Genomic DNA, 27,775 nt, shown 5'->3' on the forward strand with positions numbered 1-27,775 from the left:
TTTGATTTTGGACTGGAAAGGGACCTTTTTTCTTTTAATTTTATTGACCGAATAAATTACAATCATATCATTTCGCGGTATAGATCATATCAACCAAGTGGCGCAATTAATTCCTTAATTCTTTAAAACAAAAAATCTGCTTTATCTTTTTGTAACCTGGTTTGTTTGTGGATGTTGCTGTATGTTACACGGTTTCTATCATTGATATAATGAATATATATTTCTAAGTTATTCTCTACAAATTGTAATACTGTAATAAGTAAATTTGATTAAATGAAGGTATTATTCATTCATTCATTCATTCACTTGTTTTGTTATAATATTGAGTAGCATACGCAAAAAATCCGAAATTGGAGTAGTAAACATTATTAACAATATTTAACCATATGATTTAACATACATTTATAAATGGCGATTTTTTTTTTTACAAATAACTAAGAAGTATACACAACATGGGCAATCGAATAAATATAAATCTAGGAACTTTCCTGATCCAGGCATTCAATGTTTTTAATATAGTCCATATTCTGAATTTCGGAACGAAATCAAACTTTATCGCGGTAGGAAATATAATGAAAATAGTTAGAATATAGCTGAGACAATAAGCATAAGTAAAAAAAAAGACTTGGTAAATAGTAAAAGTACAAAAACAAGAATTATCAATACATATTTTATGCCTATGAAAATGAAATTATGATTCTGGCGGAATCGGATTAGTCTTGGTATCATCATTATACCTCTTAAAATTATTTTCAATGCTGCAAAACAGCGGGGTTTCTCATCCCGGCATCATTGATCTATTGATTCAATGGCTAATTAACAATTTTCGCGGAATCTTCTCATCACGACACCTTTGATCTTTTGGTTCAATGACTAATTAACAATTACCGCGGAATCGGATTATTCCTGATATTATTTAGATACTTAGCAGTTGGCCTAATCTCATCTCATCTATATCCCACCTACTGTGTAATAAGCCGTCTTATCTTTACCGCCTCTGGTGAAATAGGCCGTATCATTAGCGCCTACTGGGAAATTCGTCAATCCATTAATAACCTTTAAAATCCTTGGAAAAATAATATTACTATAATTTTAAACTCCGAATTTGGAGTATGAACATTATTAACATGAAAATTGTTAATTTTCGCAGAATCTTCTCATCACGACACCTTAATTGGCCGCTGAGACACAATGAGAGAGTTATCATGGGGACTTAAGTTGAGATTGCCCGAGTACCGACTGTGAACTCAGGTAGGACAGTGGTAAAGCACTGGACCGGTAATCCAGCGTCCGGGGTTCAATCCCCGCTGAGTCCTGATTTTTTCTCTCAATATTTTCATATGCCAGTTTGCTCGAGCCCCAATCACGTCATTTAAATTATAATTTCTCGGGCTTGCATCGTTTATTTCCGATCCTCGCATATATTAATTTGTGTTTCGCATTGTCTTACGCCCTGCCAGGGTGAAGCATATAGGCCGCCTCCTTCTTCATTATTTAATATTAAATCATAACAATTCATGAGATGATTAAAACGTGCGCCGAAAATCCGTCCGTGGATTCCCTGCGACCGTGCGCAGAAACACTCCACCGTTCTGACTCTAAATATATATATAATCTTTCCTACTTTCTAAGTTAAAACATGTTTTTTAAACATGATACTTGATGCGCAGAACTGCCTCTAAACATATAGGCCTAAATAATATTACTTACTTTCTACCATAATAGTAATAAATCATAACAATTCCTGAAATGATTAAATCGTGCGCCGAAAATCCGTCAGTGGATTCCCTGCGACCGTGCGCAGAAAAACTCCACCGTTCTGACTCTAAAAATATATATAATATTTCTTACTTTCTAAGTTATTTTTTTAAACATGTTTTTTTAAACATGAAACTTGATGCGCAGAACTGACTCTAAACATATAGGCCCTAAAATAATATTTCTTACTTTATACCATTTAATAATATTAAATCTTAACAATTCATGAGATGATTAAAACGTGCGCCGAAAATCCGTCCGTGGATTCCCTGCGACCGTGCGCAGAAACACTCCACCGTTCTGACTCTAAATATATATATAATCTTTCCTACTTTCTAAGTTAAAACATGTTTTTAAACATGATACTTGATGCGCAGAACTGACTCTAAACATATAGGCCTAAATAATATTACTTACTTTCTACCATAATAGTAATAAATCATAACAATTCCTGAAATGATTAAATCGTGCGCCGAAAATCCGTCAGTGGATTCCCTGCGACCGTGCGCAGAAAAACTCCACCGTTCTGACTCTAAAATAGATATTATATTTCTTACTTTCTAAGTTATTTTTTAAACATGTTTTTTAAACATGAAACTTGATGCGCAGAACTGACTCTAAACATATAGGCCCTAAAATAATATTTCTTACTTTATACCATTTAATAATATTAAATCGTAACAATTCATGAGATGATTAAAACGTGCGCCGAAAATCCGTCCGTGGATTCCCTGCGACCGTGCGCAGAATTACTCCACCGGAGCTATATACGGAGGGGAGTTTCTGCGCACGTGCGCCGAAAGTCCGTCCGTGGATTCCCTGCGACCGTGCGCAGAATTACTCCACCGGAGCTATATACCGGAGGGGAGTTTCTGCGCACGTGCGCCGAAAGTCCGTCCGTGGATTCCCTGCGACCGTGCGCAGAATTACTCCACCGGAGCTATATACGGAGGGGCGTTTCTAAGCACGTGCGCCGAAAATCCGTCCGTGGATTACCTGCGACCGTGCGCAGAATTACTCCACCGGAACTATATACGGAGGGGATTTTCAGTGCACGTGCGCAGAAAATCCGACTGTGGATTCCTTGCGTCCACCGTGCGCAGATAATCCACTATCGGAAGTTCTGCGTAGGGGTCGCAGAAGCTCCACTGGTGGATCATGTACATACATGCCATATATCTATATTACACTATAATGGTAATCGATATACGTATACATGTAAGTATAAGTAGAGGCCTATAAAGGTTGTTTTTAAGAAATTTCCATTTAATTTTATTTTAAGAAGGAGATTGGTATAGAAATAGTGGCGTACCCAAAGAGGGAGGGGTTGGGGAGGGGCAGATTCACCTCTGTGAGAAGTCTTGGGAGGGAGGAGGGGATATGGAGAATGAGAGAGGGCTGGAAGGGAGAAATAAAAAGATAAAGTAGATAAATAGAAATATAAGGAAAATGATGGGAATGAGAGAGGGAGGGTGAGAGGGGACAATGAGAGCGAGAAAGTGATAAAGTGTAGACCTGGGAAAGAATAAGTACAGAGAAGGGAAAAGAAAGGAATGATGAATACATTTAATAACAATTATTAGGCCTATATAATAACTAAACACATAACAGCACTGGGCAGCCATTCGATGATGTTAATGCCTTTATTCGTTACGTAATTAAAACGCCCAGTCAGATGTATTTCACACCTACCAAACACAACTCACCCAATTTCGCAAACTGGACGTTGAATGTACACTCTCATGAATATTGATTGGCAACATTTTCCAATATGTCAGCCCTCTAATCGGAAACAATAGAACAATAGACCCTGCAGAGCGTTGTGTGTAAGCGACTGCATCAAACTTTCTCCCTTTTGTTTGGTCAAGTGGGTTATTGGTCACACTGCGAGACAAAATACTTAACTTAGGCACGTGTGAATAAGCATGAATGAACTCGTAAGGCGATGACCTTAGAGACCTTTCAATTATAATGAGCTCGTAAAATTGTTTGCTTAGCGAAGAATTCACACTCGTGTTTTGTATCTGAGAAGTAAGCTACATACTTGATCATTTCAGAAAAGTACACTTTATCCTGTCTTGAATTTAAATTTTTTAAATGATATTAAAATGTCATTATATCATTTATATGAGGTGTCTTAGTACATTTTCGATTTTTGACAGTCACGACTAACAAATCTGGCAAAATACGGTTACTTACAGTCATATTAAATCTTTCTAGTATAATATTTATGTTGAAGAAACCTTATACGTGCAAAAGGTGAGACTCGTAGGTTCGAAGAAATGGACGTTTTTGTAACACGCAATTACACTTCCGGTAGTTATTTCTGCACTTTCCACCATAGATTGATCCAAGGCCAATTTACAAATGGATGAACATTGAATCTCTTTCCTGGAAAAAATTTTGGCTTCGAATTTTTAAATAATTATCACGGTTTTAATTTTCAATTTATGAAATGTTTACCGCAAACGATATAGCACTAGATTAATGATATTTTCTTTTTCTGGGAAAGCCCTATTCCACACGGAACAAGAATCAAGATGAAACCAGGGATCTATACGAAGGGATAAGCATCCTAGGTTACATAACCAAACCGGAAGATGTAGCCTAGGTCTAGACAATAGGCGCCATATTGCAGGAGGGTTAGAGTTCAAACGTTAAAGGTTAGTAGATTTAGGTCATGGGATTTTTTTTCATTTTCCCAAAAAACTTGTTTTCCATTTTTATTTTTCCAAAAGGTTGATATAAAGGTGTGAAAATACCATAATTAACCTCCACACCCACCACACCTATCCCCTCTCTTTTTCTGAGAAATTGAAAAAGATAACTCAGTAGGCCTTCCCTTCATTTTGCCCAAATTCGAGAAATCGAAAATGGGACTTTCCCTTTTATAGGAACTTGATTCATATTTTTGAAAATTAACTTCTTTTCCCTTTTTCTAAGGGGAATATTCTTTTTATTTCCAAGAAAGAATAAAGTTTAAAATGTTTTTATTCCAGGACGGAATAAAATGTATTCCACTATGGAATAAAGTTGGTACTAAGAGTAAGAGTGAAGTGTACCCTATCTATTTTTCCTACATCAGAAAATATTTCAACACGGAATAAATGCATTTTAATTCCCCAAGAGAATTTCTGAAAAGGCATGTTGTGTAAATGCAGCTACGGAGGCTCTGAAGGGACATGACGACTTGACGAGATGACGACATAAATGATGACATAAGTGACAACATAATTTCGAGATGATGAGATAAATGACAACATAATTTCGAGATGATGAGATAAATGACAACATAAGTGACGATATAATTTCGAGATGATGAGATAATTTCGAGATGACGACATAATTTCGAGATGACGAGATAAATGACAACATAAGTGCCAACATAATTTCGAGATGACGACATAAATGAAGTAGCTTTGGTGTAGACACTGAAATTCATACTGGCGACACACTGTGGATTGCGATGAAGCAAGTTACTACACTATTTTGGTGGTAGGCCCTAATGAATTTATTTGCCCATGGAAGTACGAACTTCATGCTATGGGGGCTATGGTGCATGATGTAAATTGTTGGTACCAGGGATAGCTCATACAATTTTGTTGTTCCTAGAAACCACGGTAATGTTAGTCACACCTTTTTTTATAGTGGCATCAAACATTGGAATTCATTACCAAATTCCATCAAACAGATCACCAATTTGACACAATTTAAAAAAACCGTCAAAAAACATCTGATGGATCAAGCCATAAGAACTGAGCAAAGTTCTTTCATTAGGTATTGATGGAGTTTGATCTTTTTCTTTTGGTCGTAATTTTATGTGCAATATGGGATTTGGGTGTTATTTATTTATTTTGTGCAATATTTTGGGTTCGGGAGTTATTTATTTATTTATTTATTTGGTTCTGTTGCCTGATCTGCTTGTTTCCCCATTTCTTTTTTTCTTTAAGGACCCCAATGGAAATAAGCCTCAATTTTATTGAGGCTTTTTGGGCTATCCTTGGTACTCGTCTGGTGTTTACTCCATAATCCATATATTTCGTTGCTATATCTGGTATTTCATGCAATTGACCACATCTTGTATACGTATTTATAATGTATATTTTTTTATCATATGTGCTGTAATATTTTTTATGTGCGTACTGAATAAATATGAATGATGAATGAATGAATGATTGTCGCCGTTCGATTTCATTTGGCAATAGAGCCTACGAGCTAGTACCGTACGTACTATCATAGTAGGCCTAATACTGCACTTTAAGGGCGTTCATTTTCTTTGGAATTTGAAGGGTCGATAAAATGAGGGGTCGAGTCACAACCTCCATCCCAGCTTAATCCAAAAAAAGTTTTTGAGATTTTTAAACCATTAACAGGTTCTTGCAGATTCCGTCGTTAGTCAAAGACATCGTTCAATTTGTATTTTCTGTCTGTCGACATTTACAACATTGGTCTATGGGGCATTGTAACACATGCAATTATACGCAACCTGCAAATTCGATGTCCGAATCCACTGAAATTATGGAAATAAGCTTTTTTTGTGGACGTCTATTGAACCATCTCCTAAAAAGAGGATGTAATAATAGAATCATGAAATGCTCCTTTAAGCTCATTTTTAATACCTCATTATTATGGTTACAATTAGGGTATATAACTAAGTTACTGGGTTTTCGGACTAATGACCTTCAGATTTGTAACCCATAAGTTACTGGCACTGTCTTGAATTTTCTGGGTGTCTTATTATTGATTCTGAACAAAAAAAGAAAGAAAAACACTCAAAAATTATACATTTCAGCATGCATTAATGTTTCATTCACTCAACCTCAACGAAACGAACCTTACTCAACGAAAATAATGCCATAATGCAAGGGCAAAAATCAGGAAAATGCACATTGTGGAAGGCATAATTGACGACCGAAATTTGTACAATTTTTTTCAACCTAAATTTTGGACATATGTGACCGTACACGACGAATGAGCCGTAAATGTCCTAAATTGTATTCTGAGTTACAGTGTAAAATGTGCATGAAGGTCGTATTCATAGGTACCTGAAGTTGTTGCGATATTTAAGGCCAAATAAAATAAAAAACATGTTTCACGTCCAGGTTTTTGAAAAAAAAGGAGGAAGAGGGGGCTTTTTATTTTTTTATTTTTTATCGCAAAATCGGTGTAAATACCCATAATTAGAGCTTTTTTAGCGTATACAATAATGCCTGGAAAAAGGGGGAGGCCTCTTTTTATTTGTTGTTCTGAGAGATAGGCCCCCGCTAACTATCACAAAATCTTATAAAAGTGTTTCTTGTATATTAGCAAGGCTATAGAAAGCATCTCTACTTCCTAGACATATTTTTTGAAAAGTTATAACTGAATTTCAAAAATAAAAATAAAATTGAAGAAACCTCAAAAAAGGAAGCGGGAGGGGACGTGAAACATGTTTTATTTTTTATTTGGCCTAAATAAACTCATTTTAAACCAATCAATGATCATAATATTATTGTTGAAGAGGATAATTAGCTTCGATCTTGGATGTCCATAGAATAATTCTTAATAGCTCTGGTCTTTGTTTGCTTTGGCTAAAACCTGTTCAAGTGGTTGGTTGCAAAGCATCATTTTTTCTAGGTATGTGTACTTAATAATGAGAGGACATTCTTGAACCTCGTTGACTTGGGGATAATTTGACATGACCGCCAATCAGGCCTATGACTGTTTGGTATTTATTATCAGCAATGTGGAAAAAGAGATATGTAGAAGGTATATCATTTTGTTGAAGGAGCAAAGTTCAACAAACCATAACTCCTGGATATTGTTTGAAGTCAAATGATATACCATATTAAAGCTTATGATATATATTTTCTAAACACGAAATAAAACAAAATTGAACGGAGGAGGAATTTACGGCTCATTCGTGATGTACGGTCTCATATTTTGAATTTGTACACATGGAATCAGTCAAATTTGCTGCATTGTTTAGGACAACGGAACAATTTTGAATATGCCACAAATCCATGTTTAACGGTCAAGATGTCCTGTGGGTTTTTTTTAATTATTATTGTGTGGGGGTGTGTGTGTGTGTTTTTTGTTGTTGTTTTTTGTCATTTTATTCGGCTTAAAAGGCATTTCGTGATCCACAGCCTCATCCCCCCACTTTTCTCAAAAAAGTTGAGATTTTTATATCACTGGAAACCTCTGGCTACATAAATGTTTATGTACAAAATATTTCTTGCAGATTAATTCGTTTAGCAAAGATATCGTGAAATTTGAATTTCGTTCTGGTGCACCAGAACGAAATAACAACGTATTGTCTATGGAGCAGTGTAATACACATAATCATGCATAACTCGCAAACGCAATATCGGAATCAACTGAAATTTTGGGAATATGTTTTTTTCGTGGATATGTACTGAAAAATGTCATAAAAAGAGGATGCTAGGATCACGAAATACTCCTTTAAAATGGACAGAAACAATATATTATTTCATCATTTTTGGTATAGATTAAAATTTGACAGGAATTATTGTACATTATGGCTTTAAATGTCAATAGGCATATACTCCTGCTGTATACATAATTATCATGTGGAAGACCAGTAAATTAAGGTGAAACGGCTTCTGCTATTATACGTCTCTGTTATTGTTTTATTGTTGATTTCACGATATCTTTGCTAACAGACCCTCTGTACTTTAATTCAGCGGGGTAACCTGGATTGCAATCATACATCATTAACTACACCAACAAATCTAACTTAATATCTAACTTAATAGAAAATAATAAGAAATTAAATGCAAGTCTCCCACGTCGCACAGGTTCACACAAAGCCTATACATCACGCATAAACACCCCCCCCACACCCATCACCATGTTACGCCACCGTACTGGTACCAGAGCATTGTATTTTAAAACGTAGTTTAAGGTTAAATACCACTAATTATGTATTACACGGGTTTCAATGGGATAATGGCTAATTTCGGGTGGAATTTTCTCAAATTCAGAACTCTCACAGTTAAATGCCACTATAATATCAGGTGAAACTATATGATTTAGATGCCAAATGATCAAAAACTCAACATAGGTTGACCTGAGACTTTTCTTGTTTTAACGCACTGAACCGTAAACACCTTAAAATGGCAGTGCGCCCTCGAAGCTGAAAGTTACAATATGGTAGGGCGAATATTTACCAAAAACCGAAGCCGTGCGTATGAATTTTGGTACTATTACAACAAAAATGTCATATAATGTGAGAAAATATACCATTTTGAAGCATCAAACCCTAAAAAGTACTTTTTTGGCTATATAACTTGATCAATTTCAGTCTTTTCAGAAAACAAATAGTTACTCGTCGTATTGCCATGTATCGCCCAGGCATATTAGTGGTATATGTAACCTTAAGGGGGTACTACACCCCTGCCCAATTTTGTGCCTATTTTTGCATTTTTTCTCAAAAATTATAGCATATTGGTGACAAGTAAGATATGTATATTATAGGGGCAAGGACTACAACTTCTGTACTGAAAATTCAGAAACTCAAAGTAAAGTAGTTATTGATTTATTGATTAAATATTGGTTTCCCTCATTTTTGACTGTAACTCCACAACTGTTGTCTGTGCTGAAATAAATTTTCCAGTGCAGTAGTTGTAGTCCTTGCCCCTATAATATACATATCTTACTTGTCCCCCAATACGCTATGATTTTTGAGAAAAATGCAAAAGGTACACAATTGGGCAGGGGTGTAGTACCCCCCTTAAAAACTCTGTAAAGTAAGTAGGCCTAGCTCACTCGCCAGTACGATATTCCACAAATATGCAGCCTAAAGCTGAATTTATCGCTGAGCGATAGCGATTTATTTTTAGCCAATGAGGTATCGCGCTTTTTGTTGCGTTGGGAAAAGCGCGATAACTCATTAGTCAAATACCAACCCCTCGTCGCTCAGAGATGGAGTATAAATTCAGCTTAATGAAGTCTGGTCACTCGGGTGTGCCCTAATTCACACCACCTATGCCATACATAAATTCGCCTCATACTGCAGTTACTGTCCGTTTTCCTATACACAATACACAGTGCTCTTTCCCATTGACGCGTGACCTTTACAAATAGCCCTACGTTAACAGTATGGGGATATGACTAGTTAACGTCGCTGTGTGAAAAATAACCGGCCAATATTAAAAGTACTCTTCTAAAGTTCTAGAAAATATAGTTTTTAACATGTCCTAAATTTTTAGCTAATTTAGATGTTTGGAAATATTCGTACTTTGGTGTTTTATTTATTGTTATAGGTAATAGTACATTGCCTAGTTAACGTCGCTGTGTGAAAAATAACCGGCTAATATTAAAAGTACTTTTCTAAAATTCTAGACAATATAGTTTTGTAACATGTCCTAAATTTTTAGCTAATTTAGGTGTTTGGAGAGGGTCGTACTTTTGTGTTTTAGGAAGGACATGTAAACGACAGATAACACCAAAAATATGAAGAAATTATTTCCAAACCGTGTTAAGTCAAAAATCATTATGTTGCTCATTTTCAAGAATGCTGGTTTACAAAAAGCACGCCATTGTCTGATTTCGTGAACAAAGCCACACATAACATTGTTTCCTTTCGTTTCCTTTATAATCGGTTACCCAACTGAAGCTATGAATACCAGCTTTATTGCGATATCGCACATGAAAACAGTCACTTGTGCACAACCAGAGAAGATCCGATTTAATCAGTTGAGCTGTTTCAATGAGTGTTATCTTGGTTTAATAGCTTTTAATGGGGTTAAGTCCTGCAAAGGTCGAGATGAATTCTACTGTAGACATGACTGCATCATGTAGCCCAGATAGACCCAGGACATAGTGTTTATTCCTGCCCAAAACAAGACATTATGCATTATGTACTTTTGCTGTTCTCGAACGTTTTAAACACGTGCCTTCACTGTAATTCAAAAGGCGCGCCTTTTTGCGTGATTTGGCAGTGTCCCTAGTCTATTGATTTTATGCTAATACTGTTACGTAATCAAGTTTATGGTAGGAAAGACAAAGGTACAGTCTTTATGTGAACATAAATAAATTCCATCAAAATATTCAATATATGGGGTCAAAGGTTAACTTTCATTACATATTGGCCGATCCTCGTAAAAGATCGTACATTATGGCTTTAAAGTTTTAGATATTCTTTGTTTTTTTCCACAAAAATGACCCAGTAAATGTCATCAAGTAATGACTTTGGAGCGTCATTTATTGTCGCAAAATCATAATAACAAAAGCATCCTGAGCTGATCAAAGTCGACACGTAGGCTACGGCACTACACTGTTACATTTCTTTACTCAAGCCAATTGTGTTTCTCAAAATATAATATTATCAGGTGTAAATATTGATATAATATGTGATAATAATAATGTCATGTCTAGTTCTAACGAGTGCCTGATAAAGGGCATCTCATTTTGCGATCATGTATTAGTAGGCCTATAACACATTTATAGACACAAGAATATACGACATCTGACGAGTTAGCCCGAGGTACTCACACCTCCGTCACTACGATTTCCACTGTCGAACAGGGTCATGATGTTTCGGGCTACTGACGAGTAGAAAATTTCAATGCGATTGTATTCAATTTGAGAAGAAGAATAAAGCAATAACAGACCAATATCTATGAACAGACTGAGAACGGAGAATCGGAGATTGAACCGAAAATCAGAGCGGAAAACGCAACGATCGCTCGTCAAAACGGAAAAGCTCACGCAAATACGCTATTATTGGCATACTGCATGAAAGGTATGTTACACAAAGTGTGACAAACAATTATATCACGATTGAAAACAGTGTTACTAAGGATTGCTATCGTGCCATTAGTTTTGTATGCCACAATCAAATTGTTTGTTGAGAGTACAATCCCTCATTTCAAATATATAGTTTTGGTTTCTCTATTGTTCAGAAACCAAAAATCAAGGGATTAAAATGTGGAGATGAACTGGTATGCAATCATAACACTATTGTGCTGGGAGGACACAAGAGGGTATATATAATCAAAAGTATAATGGCCTATAACCATACGTATATAATAGCCTATTGTGCTAACATTTTCATTATCGATATCTATCAACGCGGGCGACTTTTGCCGTAGGTGGCACACTTCCATGACACCATAAAATTACACCCGAGTTCCGAGATTCGTTTGATAAGTTATGCATAGACATCGTTGAGACACAATGGATGGATATATACGAGACCTAGAGCTACCTAGGCCTACATGTAGAAATCATGTGCATATATTGAGGGGTGGGGGGGTGTTTTGTTTATTTGTCTGAAATATAAACGATGCATGATGATGTAGATGATTTGATTATGAATTAGATTATTCCCCGGAAAGCACAACCCATACCTCTTACCTATATTCCCTCCGCCACCTATATAACCTCCTCCTCCCCCTCCCCACACTCGATATCGACTCTTCCCTATTATTCCACTCCACTCTTGAGCCCCCTCTCCCCTCCTTCCCTTCCCACTTCTAATGCTCTCTCCCCTCTGTTTCTCTTTCTCCCTTACCCTTCCCCCTCCCCCCTCACACACACATACCCTCTTTCCCTGGCGATCTCTTCTATCTCTCTCTCTCTCTCTCTATTCTCCAATAAATAAATTGAATAAAAGTTAGTTTAAACCAGCTTTCTATGATATTGATCTTCCGTCATGCGACATGCACATAAATAGAGTTGTGTATAATAGTGTTGATATCAATGAAGTCATAATCTGTCAAGTGGCTATTGTAATGTCTGTGGAAATATTTCGATGGTCTATATATTTTCACAGTGAAATCAGCTTAGGCTAATTCGTAGCCTCAAGTCAATGCTTTCAAACTAAATCAATGCTTTCAAATGTAGACTGCTTTGTTCGACTTCTCTGCTCGTGAATATTGCACTGCGAAATTTAAACATTTCTTTTGTATACTTAGAGTAGGTAACTTCAAATCAAATAATTTTACGATCCACACCACTTATAAGAAACTGAAACCAAAACCGAAACTGACTGACCCAAATGTTCGGTTTTAAACAAAAGGTAGAAACAATGAGTTCGATATCTTATGATCCAAGTGGTTAGGCAGGACAATAGGAAACCACGTGACCAAAACCAAAACCAAAACTAAAACTATATATTTGAAATGAGGCATTGTATTATCAGTATAGGCTAATAGTGTGGCGACAAATTTTCACTTGCATAATTTGAGGATTTTGTTCAAGAAAATTACCACACATTTTTTGTGTCGCCTGAGACTCTATCCAGTCCAAATTATATCTTAGAAAAAAGGGTGCCAATTAGAACCTTTTTTGTTCCGTAGCTCTTGAACCCTCAAAAAAGGTTCCAGGAAATCCAGGAACCCTTTAAGGTTTTATAGAGTGCACAGAGAACCTAGAAAGGGTCCCCCAGAGTGCCTTAAGAACCTGTGGGAACCATAAAGGGTTCCATATACGGGACAAGCGAAGAACCATTTTAGCACCCTTTTTTCTATAAATGGATGTATATGGGTGTGTGGGGTCACGGTGGGTGGGGCGTGTGTTAATGACAAATGTTTCGGTTTCACACACTTCCAAAGTACAAAGTACCATCTGACCCTGCTTAAACCATGCAACTTGGCAAGTGCCCATGAGTAGAGACTTTAGGTAGCTCCCAAATATCGATGTATTTAATTTGTGTGACTTTTTTCTGCGAGCTTCTGCGTATGCAAGCAGAGTAAACCTAATAAAGGCTACTGATCACTACTATGACCTTTCATTTCGATTTCAGATCATATAGCAGATAGGCCCTACAGCCCTTTGAGAGTAAAACTGGAAGTCCGCTGGAAGTGAAGGGAAAGTGCTCAACCAATGACCAATTGTGTCGGTTACAACAACAATTTGCAACTTTGTAGAAATGACCGGTTGAATTCCATCCAAGCCATTCTGGAAGCCAAGACAGTGAAGCTAACTTATGATACCAACAACCTTGATCTGTTGATAGGTCCAGCTACTACACATGTTGATCTTGTCACTTGCGAGTTCGTCACGCTGAATTAAACGCCTTTCTCATCAGCTGACAGTTTCTTTAAAAAAATTCGGGCTTAATACGCCAGCAAACTGATAATATGATTCAAACTCGCCGTCCAATTTGGAAGCTAATGCTTTACTTGCTTCTTGCATATGTTATTTATATGCTCCTAGTGACACTTAAATCGTACTGGTATGATATCCCTCAATGTCATGTGTATGCAGAACATTCACAGGATGACACCACAATAGGCCTACTCCAGACGCAAATGTATCACCGCGAGTATTCTAACAATAGCTTGCTCAAGATACCAGACACCACAGATGTGCCAAAGACCTCATCATCACCAGATGTCCCACGAATCATCATCGTGATGGTGCTTTCCAGAGTTGAAAATGTTCAAAGAAGATCTTTAATCCGGAAAACTTTGGCAGAACAAAACAGAGCGACAGTTCTTATGAAAACTATATTTGTAGTGGGAAATTCTTCTGAACAAACAAGTTATAGTGATACTCATGGTGGTGATGTGATTACAGCTTGGAGAAATTACGGTGCGTGGAAAGTGACAAAAGCTGATAAAATTGTATGCGGAATTCGGTGGGTTGTAGCTAATTATCCAAATGTAAGCTTTGTTTTTATTGTCAATGATAACACATACGTGAATTATCCGCTATTAGGTGCGCGAATTATGAATGGTGGGAGATATGATGATGCGGGAAGTAGGCCTATTATGATTGGAAATATGATCATGGGAGGACATTTAAAGCAAAATCAGGGAAATCTTTGGGATTTTTGGAATTCTTTATATTATTCCCAATGAATATGACTTCTCTGCGACATTGTGCGATTTGGACAACGGATTCGGTCTTAGTGGTAGTGCAGCAAAGTATTTAAATGAATGGACAAAATCATCTAATAAGTCCTATCATAATTATCGTTATAAAGTTATTGGTTTGGATGTTTCTGGATATGATTTTATAGGATTTGTTGCAAGGGATGGCTCTTGGTCATTAACAGAAGATGAGCAAATCATACCTTCCTCATATGACTCCATTAATGCATGTGCCTTTAAAAATCAAACAATAACAGCTGGTTTTGATTCGAATGAAATGTGGGAGATGGTGATAGGTGACATTGAACATTTTAAGAAGAGATTTGCAAGATTTTGCCACGACCCAGATCTCAGTCAAATTTTGACTCAAAACGTCTCCAATGTAGATTATTTTAATAAAACATTAAATATAGTGGTAAACCCTCGTGATGCGTGCTTAGATGAAAATGGGAAGAAATTATCCAACCTGACCTTGATCATGTTAGTTTACTCCTCTCCAGAAGACTATGGATTCCGTCGGAGGCAAAGTATACGAAACACATGGGCAAAACAAACAAAAGTAGGCAATGGGGAAGTTCGGGTACTTTTTGTTGTAGGAAATACCGGGGGAATATCCAGTAAGAGGGTTGACGATCAAGAGGCTCGTCGTTATCAGGATGTCATACTTACCGACATATTTGATCATCCAGAAGAACAGACTCTGAAGCTGTTACTGGGTTTGAAATGGGTCGCACAAAATTGCAACCATGCAAAATATTTTTACAAAGGGAATGACTACATGTTTGTGAATATTGAAAATATTTTAAGAGAACTTCAAAAAGAGCAACTTGGTGCTAATAATGTGGATAGACTTTACATGGGTACTCTTATTAACACGGGACATGTGCTGCCATACCCTTACTATCACCCCAATCATTATATGATGATGATGCACCAGATCAGAAAGGTTTATCCATATAAGTATACAGGAAGGTTTTACTCTCCATTTTGCTCAGGGCGCAGCTATGTGCTTTCAACTGGGTTGGTTCCTGCTATGTATGATAAATCTTTTTCCACACCATTGATCATATTTGATGATGCTTACCAAGGATTGTTAGCGAAACAGGTGGGGTTGACGCCGTTACATCATCCTGGATTTAAAAACATGGGCAAGTATCAGGATTATCAGGACTCTTGCAGTCTACAAAATGATGTACTGACAGTACCAGTACTCCACGAACATGCGGGTGATCCTTCTACCCATGAATACACGTGGAAAAAATTCAAAGCACCCTGCACTAATAATAGTTCGAAGGCCTATGATCGTGAAAGTGGGCAGGGTCAAGCCATAGGCCTTCAAAAAAAGACAAGTATATTAAAAGACTAGATAAACTCCCGGTCCCCGCACTCCATGCATCCGCGGGTATTCATGCTTGTCGAAAATTTCGCGAAATAAGGGGTGTTTTCAGATGTAGAAACGCGATTCGCGAAACACACAAAAAAGGGGTGTTTTTTCAAACAACGTGTTCGCGAAATTAAAAAAAAGGGTATTTTTATCGAGCAGCCTACGCGTTTCTGCCAGAAAATGGTATATTAGAAATATCGTTCGCGTTTTAGCTAAAATAGGGGTATTGTCGAAGGGCAAATAATTCGCGAAATCGCTAAAAAGGGTCTTTTTCCCTAAAAACTTCGCGAAATGAGGTGCAAAAGGGGGTGTTTTTAAAGTTCACCGACAAGCATGAATACCCGCGGATGCACGGAGTGCGGGGACCGGGGATAAACTAAATAATTTGGACGAATTTTTAGGTCAAGTCATGGATATTTCCACGTTTACATAAAAATTCCTCATATACCCTAAAGTTTATTTAACAATAATAAAAGATTAGATTACCATAAAATGGAAAACATTAATCTTTAGTGGGGTACTATGGAATATTTAACGATCTTTTCAGTCTTCATTTTCAGTAAATTAAAAATAAATGGCGCATATAAAATTTAAATAAATACTATGCCTTCTAAACTAAATCAACTGTGACGCGATTGTATCACACATCGTTTTATATGATGTACAGTTGATATTCATATTATTGTTTTATATATCGGATGCTTCAGTTGTTACACAAAAAATATTTCATACGACACCCCCACTCGGCTATTTCTAAAAGGTATTCAGACTTACTTAGACTGCATTAAATTAGCGTTATCTTATTTCATTCTAAAAACACTTTTAGAAACTGTAAAAAACCACAATGGAGCAACTCCTACATCACTGTCAAAACTAGATGCAGTCCAGAGGCGTGCTGCTCGCATCATCGATCTCCCTGGAGAAGAACTTTCCTCTCTTCAAATTCAGTCTTTGGCTCACCGTAGAACAGTAGGTGCCACCACTATGTTCCATCGAATTTTCTACGGAAATGCCCCTGAATTACTATGCCAACTACTTCCGGACCAGCTCCAGACTGACCCTCGCCTTCGCCGTTCAGTTAGATCTCACGACCTTGCTTCAAATTCCAAGATCTAACCTTGTTAGTCATGAGCGGTCTTTCATTCCATCTACAGCCCGCACATGGAATGCACTTCCGCCTCACATTCCTGGAATTGCGAAACGGAACAGCTTCAAAAAGGAGGTTAATAGCTATCTAGGCGCCAACCCGTCAGCTTTATCGCAACGATAACAGCTGTTAATGCCTTGATATGTCTTGACATAAAAACAAATTTAAAAAAAGCCCAATTGCTGGCAACCCACCTGTCAGCAATGTTCCGAGTCTTGTTTTACATTTACAGGATTATTTATAAGAAGCTCTATCTGTTTATATTGCAATTTTGTTTTACAGGAATATTTCAACAATGTAGCTGCCCTTTTTCCCCTCTTGTATAAAAGGAATAAGTATTGGTTTGTTTTTAATAAGAAGCTTTATATTGCAATTTTGTAATATTCCAGATGTTTTATGTAAATTCTAAAATTCAATAAACCACAACAAAACAATGAAGAAAACACTATAGTGTTCAGTGTTGTATGATATGGTCTTATTACAATAAGCTCATGTTTTTAATACCTCATATCAATATCTATTACAATACAGTTCTAAGTAAAAAAAACAAACTGGTGCATAGTTTGTGATCATTTCTATAACTTAAAAATTAAAATCTTTATATTGCTCATTTCTTCTACACCATGTACACAGATAAGGAATCATATTTTTCACAGCGAATATTTTTAAAGCAAAAACTATGCACTGCAAAAACGCTGCACATGTTGCTTCACCGGGCCACCCTGGCTTGGTCACATTTGGAAGACGGGTGTTACGAAACCGTAATAGGTACAAATTAAGAACAAGTATAGTTTATTCTATACATGTCAATCTTTAAATCATTAGCATAGCTAGTCCTTATAATAACGGTGGACCGCTTTGATGAGTAAATAACAGCCAACCATTGAAAAATACCCCAAAACTCGGTCAGTGGAGCTCCGCCCGTACATGTCAATAGCGTCATTATCGATTGGATTAGTCGACCGTAGCGGACAATTCGATCGCTCATTGGATTAATATTATCACGTGGTAATAAATTTGCATTGGACAATCGATTACTATAATGGTTTAGTACTGCATAGCTCGGTTTAATCTTCACTAAGCGGGTTTATGGCTGGAAAGGTCACGGTGAATTTGCCGTGGACATAACTGCACTATGTGCAAAGCGATATAGTCAAAAATTGTATTCATCCATTGCTATGGTAGTTAATCCGATTATTATATCACTTCGACAGTGAATAAGTGAACATAATTTTGAATATATCGCCCTGTACTAAAAGCAGGTTGCACTAATCACCTGTGTATGTCTACCATCATAGATTGAACACAATAATTATAATGACCCGATTTATGGTGCGTTAGCATCACTGGAAGTATGATTTATTTGCAGCGAATAAGCATTATGAAAAGTATGAAATACGGAATTAATGCTGTTATAAAATATTGTAATAGAAAGGAGGATGTTGATGGCAAAACATTATGGTTTGCCTCTTTGTATGTTGAAGTTGGACATGGAATATATCATCCAGTCCTCGCATTAGGCAACGTAAAGGATCGTGGGTAAAAAGACGCTGCCATTCGTTAACATACCCCGCACACCGACATCGCCTGGCTAATAATTACTTGGTACACCAGAGATACTAAAATCAATACCCGGGATCGATACACGTGAATGTGCTATGCACGATTTTGATATTCAGACGAAAATCTTTGGATACCGGGGTAGAAAATGATGAATATCTCCCGTAAATGATTTCGTCTAAAGAAATCAGACGTGGTTCCTTGCACTTGAATATATGTGTTGAGAAAGAAGCGTCTTGAGAAAGAAGCTTGCGTCTTGAACTCAAAAACTGACAATAATTCTGATTTTATATGTGCCAAATTATATAGCGCAGTGTATAGGCCAATCATGGGTAGTCTAAAAGCATATGACCTATGCCGTACCATGCTCGACTCACACACAGCGAGGTCAGTCACCGGGCAATTGTCAGTAGCCTTAGGCAGATGTCCTTCGGCCCATTATGCGTCTCAAATCTATTAAACAGGTCAGAACAAAATGCGTGGCGGTGGATTCAACCTACCATGGCGATTTCTGCCATGAAGATATCGGGGCTATGACATTGTGCCCCGTGTAGAAGATTTTATTTATTTCATCAAACTGAGGGCACGGTGGCTCAGTGGTTACGGCCTTGGACTCATAATCTGAGAGCTTGCTCGACGTGCGTGGGTTCGATTCCCCGTCCCACCACCGTGTTGCGCCCTTAGGCAAGGCGCTTTGCCTCGCTTGCCTCACCCCACCCAGGTGCAATGGGAAGCTGTTAGGGGTAGTCACAGTTGTTGTACTGATGGACCCTGCGCCACTTGTAGGCTGCAAACGTGGTTCCGACATAATGACGGCGGAATAAATGTAAAGCGCTTTGAGGCTGTTTACGGCATAAAGCACTATATAAATTTATTTATTAATTTTCTACTTACACCTTTGGGTAAAAATTGCAATCTCTTTTAATATGAGAGCAAAAATATGCATTTGAAAGCACGTAATGTGTAAATTGTGAAATACGTTAACCATGATACACGGTTGTTTGATGGGATCATTTATTAGTTTTTCAAACAAAACATCATGTACAACCAAATTTTAGGCTTAAACAGCTAAAAGTGATATCGTGCTAATAAATACAGATGCTTTGGAGTCATTCTCAACTGTAATTTCCCCTCTTTTACAAAATCATTCACTTTTATAGTATTTTTTAAAGCTTTTTCGGATATAAAATGTATCTATTAATGACAAAATTGGTGGCGCTATTTATACAAATAATTCCTTTTATTGTTTGATAAAATATGTTTATAAAATTTCCTTGTTGCTTGTTTCACCTATTCCAGCTGTTTTAATGGCGGTATTAATCACCTAACCCTTGCAAATACAGAAATATGATTTAGGATAAATAGTGCCATCTATAGTTTGTATTTAGTTAATAATGAAGCCAATTCTATATACATCAAACAGCCGTGGATACATACAAAATCCAAACAGTACATGTTTTAGCCCTAATGCTACAGTTCAAAGAGTCAATGAGAAAAAATATATTATCTTTCTATATGCACTGCACACCTTTGTTTCCAATGGACATTTTATTGTCAAATTTCATTGTACAAGGAATACATTAAAAACAATTCCACATAGCCCCCGCATGAAAAGTATTTAGTTATCTTTGTAATCACTCAAAAAGCATTTTATGTGAATTTTACATCCGAACCATGTGCTATTAAATTTTTATGAGCCTTTTTATTTTACATGTAAAGTCTATGAGGTGACGATTAGAAATGAACGGCAATATTGAAAAACCCTCATTTTGGGCCATTTTAGACACTAAAATGCCCACAAAAAAAAAGAATAGCACTTAGTTCGGATGTAAAATTCACACACAATGCTACCTGAGTGAGTACAAACATAATTAAATATATTTCATTCGGGGGCTATAGCAAAAACAAAAAATGTCCTATACCTTAATGGTTATGGAACAAAGGTGTGAATGATAGTTATACCATGGAGGTATATAAATAAATGGAGAATGATCGCCAGAATTCTAATCTCTTAAGTGGAGATTATCCTATTACCTCTATTCAATGAGTCACCAAACTTGAATGACTAGCCACTTCAGCCAAGCTATTGATCTCCACGATGGTTATGAGACTCTACCATGGTTCATTGATCGTCACTCCCAAAATTTCCTCATAGGAATTGACCCTACATTGACCCGTACCGGAAGGCTTGTAAAAGAGACTGTATAATGACGTCAGCTAGTCAATTAGCTGTTCAAAGTCGCCAGTTTTGATAGCTTATAGTTTCAATGTATGATTGTGCGAAATCTTTTCATCATCATTAAACTTCTCATTTTATAATAAATAATTATCAGTATTTAGGCCTAAATGATTATTAATATTATTAAGGGCCATCATTTTCTTTGGAGGGGGTTCCAAATAGGCCTATACCGGGGGGGGGGGGGGCATAACTTTTTGGAAAGAAAAATAGGGGGGCATAGCCTAATTTAATTTTTCAAGAATCATGACCAAAATGTAGGGGGGGTCACAATATGACCACAGATATAGGCCTACAGATAGGGTGTTTATTTTATTCAAAAAGACTGATTTCAATGCAATTTTTTGGCGAAAATGACATTTTGATATCAAATTTTCTGAAACATGAGCACTTTCCAATAAACATTATAAGTAACTGCATTTAGCACCCCATTGAAATAAATGACCAGTGAAACAGACTTAACAATGTAATCAGCTTAGCATAATCAATATCCCCTGAAATTGCCTATTCAACAATAAATGGTCATAACCAACGTAGTACAAAAGATGCTTGGCTAGATCATTCTCCATTTATTTATATACCTCCATGGTTATACCAAATTCTTCAATCTGCCACCATTATCTTATGAATTACATGGTAAAGATAAATAGTAATACGTGTATTTCTACAAATTGGTCGAATAAAACCATCAATTTAATCAAAGTCAAAATAATGTCTTGTCGAAAATTGACCAATTCATTTTTGTGGTGATATGAAATGAGATTAGCACACTTCACAAGATAAGTTGCAGTAATCCTTGATCTTCTTGCCACTGCCTATGACATCGTCTTCGCAGACATTTTTCCCTTTAGCCGCGACGAGGCCGGGACATTGTGAGTCATCGTTTGTGCATTCCTGTCGTCGAGCTATATTATATATAATTATAGCCGGTTAAACAGACAGAATGGAAAAGAATGCGGTTAATTTTTATGCACCAAATAACAAATTGAAACGGATTGATATTGTTGCATGCATCGGCCTAATAATGTGTTTTGCACAGTCAATAAACCATTGTCAGAAATCTATTGTTTGATATTAGTTATTATTATATAATATGAAGCTTCCATCTATACCACTCATTTTTAGTACTGAATGACGTTTAAATCAAACTGTTCAGTATTTTTACAAAACTGTTCAATATATCTTGATACCCGCACGCTCATCACAATACCCAGAAGGCACGCATCACATAAACGCAGTATTCACGTAGAGCGTTCACAAACAGTGATTGAGACTAATTTTGGTACTGCATGACTCCCTCTGATGTGCAGCAAGTCATGTTGTCCTGCGAAGCACACAAGCAGCACAAAAATACGGCGATTTCATCGGGTATAAGGCCGTATAAAATTAATGTTTTGGTTCTCGTCCAGAGGATTTTCATGAATTGATGAGGGAGGAGGTGTTTTTTGTTTGTTTTTTTTTCAATGTAAAATTAGCATTGTCAGTAGTTTTCGGTCTTCTCAACAGTGCTCGAGGAAACGATGAGGCCCTTTTTTTCAAATGTGAGATTCTGAGGATAAACCCCTAGAGTACCACAAAAAGACTTGGAAGTGATGCTTGTTCTCTAATAAACTTATTTATATGTATGAAGATTTCATAAATCATTCCAAAGTCTAAAAAATTTGAAAAATCTGAAAAAAAAAAAAATCTGACAAATCCCAGAAATTGAGGAGGAGGGACGAGAACCAAAATATTAATTTTACACGGCCTAATGTGTTTTGCACAGTCAATAAACCATTGTCAGAAATCTATTGTTTGATATTAGTTAATAATCATGACTTTCAAAATAATTTCCCATCCTCTCCATTATTTGTCAATTTAATATAATTTGAAATAATTGGTATATGGTAATTTTTCAAAATATGCGATACGCCCCGGGCACGTCACAGCCACGTCAGCCAATGAGAGCAGCAACTATAATAGGTCTATTATACAAATATTGACTGCTATGAGGGGCACAGTTAAAATTATAGGCCCGAGGTGATGTCAAAACCATGACTATGCCCGAAGCGAAGCTGAGGCCATAGTCATGGTTTTGACATCACCGCGAGGGCCTATAATTTTAAACTGTGCCCCGAATATTAAGCAGTCAATATTTGTTTTATATACCGAATAATATAGATTCTTCTCATTTGATTGGTTAATAGATTTCCTGAGCTGACAAGGCCTACACTACAAGCTCTTAACTGCATAGGCATTTAAGCTTATAAAATGCATAGTGCAGACCGATATCTACCGATTTCATATCTAAAACCCTACCGTTTCTGTGCTAACATCACACACTGCCGAATCTTCAGATCGTAGTAATTTGTCTAAAAAGTGACGTTTGGCAGATATAAATCCTTGACATATAACAGATTGTAAACAAATCACTGCACTCTGACACTACGGCGGTGAAAGGCCGTCGTCTGCATGGTCAAATTCATCGCGAACTGTGACCGCTATAGTCTCTTTTACAACACTGTATTCAATGCCGACCGTATAGTGAGTGCGTAATGTATACGAGCGATCTGTGTATTCGGGGTTGCGACTATTCAATTATTTATCGGGCACAGTTGAATCTATGCCCCGGGCATAGTTGCATATGACGTCATCTTGAGACAAAAAAAGGGGGCACAGCTATTTTAATGACTCCACTTTTAACCAATCAGATGAGAGGAATCTATATATGAGGTATATAATAATCATTAAAGGTTGTGACAGTGATTGATAACGCAATTAAACTGAAAGTTATGCCACAGGGCTAGAAATTTCAAAAATTTAAAGAATCCAAAACGCAAATTTTAGAGACAGGCAAATGTTTTATCTTTACTTGAAATTTTACCAGTAATAAAAAAATTCACCAAACTTTTTGCCATTTTTAAACACCACAACAAATACCTATGTTTATTTGAGTTAGGTCCTCAGTTTGGTTTTTAACCAAAACATCCAACTATAAATAGTATACAATGATATGATTTTGACAATAAATGTTGTTGGTAATGTTTTGACAAGTAACAGAAATCTCGCAATTTTAAGAAACAGTCCGGAGAGCGTTGCCGCTAAGCCATACAATAGGCTCTAACTGTGGTTTTCATCATTCTGAGGTGGGTTTTTTTTTTGTGATTTCCAAAGACAGGGGTCATTTGAGGGTCATTGATATAATAAATGAAAAAGGGGGTCATTGGATATAAAATTGTGAAACAAATGGGTCATCGGGTAGAAAATTCGAATAAATGGAGCATTTTATTCTTTTTTTGTTTAATTTGAAAGTTTCCGCAGTATTTTATGGCATTTTGATGATAAAATCTGTAAAAAAAAGGGGGTTAATGGATAGCCGAACCTAAAAAAGTGGGTCATCGGGCAGGGGATCATCGGGTATCAAGTCAAGTCAAGTCAAGAGTTGAATGCCTCCCCCACTCCACCCCCAGATATACAAACTCACCCTCAAAGAACCATTGCTGAGCTCTTTCCACAGGCCGCTTCCCTCTCTTTTCTGCTGCTGCCTCTTCCCTACAGTCCGGATCACACGTTTTCTCGCAGATGTCTCGATATGTCCCATCATCGTTCAGTTTTTTATCACAGTCCTCATCGTTTGTGATCAGCTGTTTACATTGATCATTAACTGCTTTGTCAAATTTGTCATCGCATCCTTCAGCAGACGCTGTATTATCGTTGGTGATGAAAAATTGAAAAAATGTGTCACTTCGTTAAAAAATAATACAAGTTTATGATTGATTATTCCCGTCTTTCTTGACTTTATTTGACCAAAATGGGGCAAACAAGGCTTACAAGGACACTGGGCCAGATTTACCCTTTTGGGGGCCCTGGGCCAGGCCAAAATTTGGAGGCCCCAATCTCACCGTGAGACTCAAGTAGCCAAGGTTTAGTTTACAAATAAGGGGTCTACTATATGATCGATTTTACTAGGACATTTGCGTGCGAAGCGCGTGAAAAAAATGTCAAATTCAGACAATTTTAGCCCAAAATGCGAAGGTGAATTGTTCTATACGAAGGGCCAGTGCGCGCGAAGCGAGCAAAATTGTACAATTTTAACATATTTTGATCCAAAACATGGTGTTTTCGGGCTAAAAAGAAACATTCACATGGCAACTTTGGGGGCCCTAGGGCTGGCCCAATGGTATTTCGACGTTTTACTCCCGGTTTTATTGCGATAAAAGTAGCGAACAAGTATTATCATTTGAACGGAATAGGCCCATTCATTTCGCAACGGTAGAAGTAGTGATGTAACAGGATTAATTACCATGGCGATAGGTGAAAACAATTTATGAATGTATTGACAATGCACTCGACGTACGCTATAACTCTGCATCGCACCATTGATTATTAGGCATAAAGACATGGATCGTAATTCTATGGAATATGTATACTGACGATTGGTGTCTTTGAAAAGAGCGGTATTGTATTCAATCTAGCAATAACTTCAAAAGAAAATTGACTTCAACCTTAATTTTTGCTCTGAATAATAGAGGACATATGAATATTTGAAATCTGTAAACAAAAATATTTCATCATACCATATTGAGGCAAAATTTGGGTTAAAACATGCTTTTTTTCATGATTTTGATCATTTTTTTACCAAAAATGACCTTTTTTTTAAAGAATAAAAGAATTACGAAAAACTTGATTTTGGGACAAATGGGGTTCATAATTTGTACGTAGGCTTGGATATATTTGAAAGTGAATCTGAAAAAGTAGTGCCAAAGTGATTCGCAGCAACAGGACTGTATAGCAGTGTTCAAAAATCCTGGATATCAGTATTATTTTCCAATAAATACCGCGTGAAATGAAGCAAGAATGTTTGTTTATTATCAAACAATAATTGACTGTAGGATAAGTGTCGCTTTTTGAATTATTGAGTTGTTAAAATATTACATTTGGGACAGTAAATAACATTTAGCATGGTTTTAGATATATTTTCTACCCAGCGAAAAATATCATAGAACAATAGAACTCAAGTGTTTTGGTGTTTCGTGTAAACATGGTCTCGCGGCGGATCATCTGTTTAGTCGTCTTTATCAGTCGTTTATTTAACTTGCTGACTCTAATCGCGGGTAAATTTACGTTAGAAGTCATATCTTGACGATAGGCGATATAAAAACCATGAAAAAGTGTTTTGGTTTCGTAACGTATCGTATCCGTCGTTCGATTTGCATATGAAAGAACGTGAAAGAATTAATTATGAAAACTAAATCAAAGATTTGAACCGAGCCACTGAACTAGTAAGTTTAAAATGAGTAGATAATAATCTTTCTCAGAAAGCTTGAGAGGAGGGTTTCAAATATCAACGTTAAAACGTACTAGCGTCCGGAATGTGACCATATGTACCCATAATGTTCGTATAAAAGTTAGAGCAGAATTAATAAATATTAATAACTCACCTAACTTGCTCTCAAGTATGACCACCATAAGAAAGATGCAGAGTGCAGCCTTGATGTGTGCCATTTTCACTGATGTTTAAAAATGTAAAATTGTTGAAACAAACACTAGATGCTTTGGAAATGTGCAACTGCTCACCGCTCGGGAACTCTTTTATATATTGAACAAATTGGACAGAACTCTTTTTATATCGGAATTTTTAGCGGTGATTTAGCGAAATGACATGACATACTGATTTGCCTATGGGGCATACCGAAAAGAAATATGTGGTTGACTAAAAGTAAAAACAGAAAAAATTATTTGATGGATATATTAAATATGTAGCCTAATAGCTAAATTATTTTAAGGTTGCAAATACTATTTTTAAGTTTGCAAAAATTGTTTTTAAGTTTGCAAAAATTGTTTTTAAGTTTGCAAAAATTATATTTAAGTTTGCATGTCCCACATGGTACACCATGCTCTTGGTACAGATGCATAACATCGATGATGAGTAGGCTATTTCGATTCGCAGTGGTATTCACAAAAGGTATAGCATACCAGTCTGCCGGTTGCGAAGGCCTTAATCCCCTGTTGTTAAGCATATTTTAATTGGATTTCGTAACTGATCTGCTCCAGTGACTGCACTGACGCTGAATTAAGATGAAAAGCAATCAAATTATGATAAAAAATCCTTGACATTTTGATTATCAACAACGTACATTTGAACACCGACTTTAAATCATCGCAATCGGCTACACAACAGCCGAGATGCTTGCGAATACATTTTGTACACAAACCTGGCCAATTCGGCACAGAAACAGTGGCGAAAACTAACCTCAAAAATCTCTTTTTCTTGAAAAGTGCCCCTCCAGATTTCAGATTTAGATTAAAATAAGTTTTCTAGAAATTTGTAGAAAATCGTATCACGGGGTGATATCGATCTCCGACAGTCAGTGGCCACACAACGAACGACATGCATAAATACGTTCTCTACACAAACCTGGTCAATTCGGGCAAAGAAACAGTGGTGAAAACAACGCTCAAAAGTCACTTTCTCTTTAATTATACTCCTCCAGATTTCAGATTTAGGTTGAGACATATTTTGTAGAAATTCACAGAAAATTGCATGACGATCGGTATTTCACTAAACGCTATGGATTATCTCGACTCAATAAAATTCCATCATGCACGAAGTAAATTAACGGAGATTGTGCTACACTTGTTAGCTGGGGCTGGTTATACGTCCCGGGGGTTACGTTCACAAGAAAGTGTAACAACATTGAAAATGTGGCATTGTTGTCTTTCTGATATTTTGTGAGTTATTACAAAGATTTCTTTGAATTATTGTTCCAAAATACACACATCTTTTTGAAAGTGTTCAAAAGTGTGTTTCTTTTCTTTTCGTTTTATTTATTAATATTTAATGATACTATTTTAAAAGTGCAATATTAGTTTCTGTAAATGAAATT

At 36.6% G+C, this 27,775-nt stretch overlaps 1 protein-coding gene across 1 annotated transcript; it reads right to left on the minus strand.

Moving 5' to 3' along the window:
• Positions 1 to 21,500: 21,500 nt before the first annotated feature.
• Positions 21,501 to 26,476, minus strand: LOC140160278 (uncharacterized). The gene is made up of 3 exons (XM_072183548.1): positions 26,330 to 26,476; positions 24,373 to 24,591; positions 21,501 to 21,814 (listed from the first exon to the last, which is right to left on the minus strand). Exons 1-3 carry the CDS (start codon positions 26,391 to 26,393, stop codon positions 21,672 to 21,674), a joined length of 426 nt encoding a protein of 141 aa, XP_072039649.1. The 5' UTR covers positions 26,394 to 26,476; the 3' UTR covers positions 21,501 to 21,671.
• Between the last annotated feature and the right edge of the window lie 1,299 nt (positions 26,477 to 27,775).

Source organism: Amphiura filiformis, chromosome 9, assembly GCF_039555335.1.
Source record: "Amphiura filiformis chromosome 9, Afil_fr2py, whole genome shotgun sequence".
In the NCBI taxonomy this organism is placed as follows: domain Eukaryota; kingdom Metazoa; phylum Echinodermata; class Ophiuroidea; order Amphilepidida; family Amphiuridae; genus Amphiura; species Amphiura filiformis.

Excerpts from the sequence above, each read along its gene's own strand:
- LOC140160278 (XM_072183548.1), bottom strand. The coding sequence starts at position 26,393 with ATGGCACACATCAAGGCTGCACTCTGCATCTTTCTTATGGTGGTCATA. Across the intron at positions 24,592-26,329 it reads CATACTTGAGAGCAAGTTAG|CGTCTGCTGAAGGATGCGAT; the intron begins GTGAGTTATTAA and ends ACGATAATACAG. Across the intron at positions 21,815-24,372 it reads TCAGCAATGGTTCTTTGAGG|CTCGACGACAGGAATGCACA; the intron begins GTGAGTTTGTAT and ends TATATAATATAG.